This window comes from Rosa rugosa, chromosome 5 (genome assembly GCF_958449725.1).
Source record: "Rosa rugosa chromosome 5, drRosRugo1.1, whole genome shotgun sequence".
Taxonomy (NCBI): domain Eukaryota; kingdom Viridiplantae; phylum Streptophyta; class Magnoliopsida; order Rosales; family Rosaceae; genus Rosa; species Rosa rugosa.
This window is the reverse complement of record NC_084824.1, coordinates 37,653,535-37,656,049: the sequence shown is the minus strand read 5'-3', so window position 1 is coordinate 37,656,049 and position 2,515 is coordinate 37,653,535. Positions and strand designations below refer to the sequence as shown.

Below are 2,515 nucleotides of genomic sequence, written 5' to 3'. Positions count from 1 at the left end.
ATATACATCACAATCAACATTTACTATCATTATTGTAATTGATATTAATCGATGTTTCCATTGTAATTTTATCCCTATATAAAGGGGCTATGAAATTAAATGAATAGACCAATTCCATTTCACTTTCACATTTGGTAGTTATTAATAAATTTATTTTGCCACAATATATAGAAATTGCCAAAATGGTTATTCAAAATTGGTTGATGGTTTAGAGATATAGGAGTCTCAAACTAGTCTACCAAAATATAGAGTCAAAATTGTTATGTGCCATTAAATCAAGGGCTGACTACCAGACCATACATAAATATTGTTCTTGACATATATAGTGAAAATATGGTAGGTAGTGGTACTAGTTTTAGACTATGGTATAAAAAGGGATGAGGCAATACAATGTGATCATATCTGTTAAGTTTCAAAAGATACCGATATTCATATAGTTTTTCTCCTAGTAATCATACAGGAAGGAAACAAATGGGGATTCAGAATATTTTGATTATCTTGAGCATCGTCGCCTGCCTCATGTCGACATCTATGGCCACACCAGGAACTGCTACTTACTACACCACCTATATTCGTGAGTATTTATTTCAAGAGATCTTAAAGCTTTCATTTGATGAAAAATGAATGATTTTTATTATTTTTTACCTATAGCTTTCTCTTTTTCATGAACTTGTTAAAGAAACCTGACACTAGTCAACATTCTCAAAGTTTAAGCTCGATGTTATTGTTGACAGCATCAGCATGCTACAATTACACCCAAGAAGGTGTGATGATTGCAGCAGCAGGTGACGCCATATGGAACAATGGTGCAGCATGTGGGAAATTTGTCACCGTTAAATGCACAGGTCCTAGGAATCTCGTACCGCCTCCTTGCACCAATGCAAACGTAACTGTAAAAATTATAGATCATTGTCCCGGATGCCCATTTACTCTCGACCTTTCTAAAGAGGCTTTCACCAAAATCGCTAACCCTATGGGGGGAATAATTAATATTGATTATTATCTGTAAGCTTCACAAATTACCAAGTTCATAAGATATGAAGACATATGTCTTTGGTGAGTGTGAATGGTGACATTCAATTAATATTCATCTTTGTGCCTGATTTTGCAGGGTATAATGATCTCCCTTACCTCAGTCACATAAATGATACTAAAGCAGTTGGTTTAGTAATAATTATGAATGTAATACCTTCAAAATAATCATGAAAAATTATATGTCGTGTTTTCACTCTTTTTTTCATGGTGTCCTCTTATATATAATCTAATTCAACAAGAAGATAAGATGTCATTTCTAAGAGTGTTTCTATTAGGACCTCCAAATCTGTTCACTTCACCTCACTCTATTGTAAATTATTAGAGCATCTTTAGCAATGCTAGCCATTTTTCAATTAAATTTTGGGAGCTTCTATTCATACCTCCAAATTTGGTATTTGGACCTCTCTCTTTTTCCAAGTTATAGTTGACTTTGTCAACTCATGCCAAATTACCAATAAGGACACAAAAGAGGGAAATAAAAATAAAAACTCTTTTTTTTTTTTTTCTTTTTTTTAAACCCCACCCTCCCCTCCCCTCCCATGATGTCAGTGAGGTTTGAAACTGTAACATCCACAATATCGGTTATCCCAGATAACCAACAGGTCACAGCTCATCGACAAAAAAAAAAAAAAAAATCTCTTCTTACCTTTACAAATAGTATGTTTCGATGAGGCAATTCGCAAAATTCTAAGTTGTGCATTGCCTATTGTATTGCTGCTTGCGATTTTTTTCCAACTCGAAGCAATTAGTAAATATGTGTCTCTCTCCAAGCTAAGGAGCATTATGTTGGACCGGCTTTGGAACACCATGACCACTTTCTGTACGGGCATCTGTATGTAAATCATAATTAAATGATGAAAACTTTGAATCCAAAAACTCAGTTTAATTAAAAAATTTGAGAATTGGTAGTAATATCTAAACATCTCAGATAGCAGTATACCAACGTGCTTCTATATTCAATTGATTTAATGAAAAATACTGTATTGACTACCAACTGGAGAATTTTTTTTTTTTTTTTGTGCTGCTTAATTGTATGAAGGGTAAAATAGGATTGTGAAATCTTCAAAAATTGAATGAGGTTCAACTACTAATTTTGGAGGTATGAATAGAACGTAAAAGAAGAAGTTTTTATTGATTTTATTGGACGATGGGCGTTGTGGGAAAATTAGGGAGGTCTAGATAGCAAATTGGTTATTTATAAAAGTAAGTTTGAGGTCTATTAAGTTGGGAGGTCTAAATGCCAACTTTGGAGGTATGAATAGAAGCTCCCTTAAATTTTAGCCAAAATAGCTAAAAAATCATTTTAGCTAGCCACTTTAGAAAAATGTCTCCATCAATGCTCTCTATTTTAGCTAGTTTTGAATTTATTTTGTTTTCTAAATAAAGATTAAATAGTTTAAGTGCATTTATAAACTACATAAAATTAACTTAAAATGAATGTTTTAAATTATAGAGAGTCTCATCTCGCTCTCTATATTTA

General features: G+C 32.7%; 1 protein-coding gene across 1 annotated transcript; it reads left to right on the top strand.

Annotated features, from left to right (window-relative positions):
• The first annotated feature begins 471 nt into the window (after window positions 1–471).
• Window positions 472–1,118, top strand: LOC133711614 (putative EG45-like domain containing protein 1). Its single transcript, XM_062137716.1, has 3 exons — window positions 472–574; window positions 735–1,005; window positions 1,112–1,118. The coding sequence occupies exons 1-3, from the start codon at window positions 472–474 to the stop codon at window positions 1,116–1,118; spliced, it is 381 nt and encodes a 126-aa protein (XP_061993700.1).
• Window positions 1,119–2,515: the final 1,397 nt, after the last annotated feature.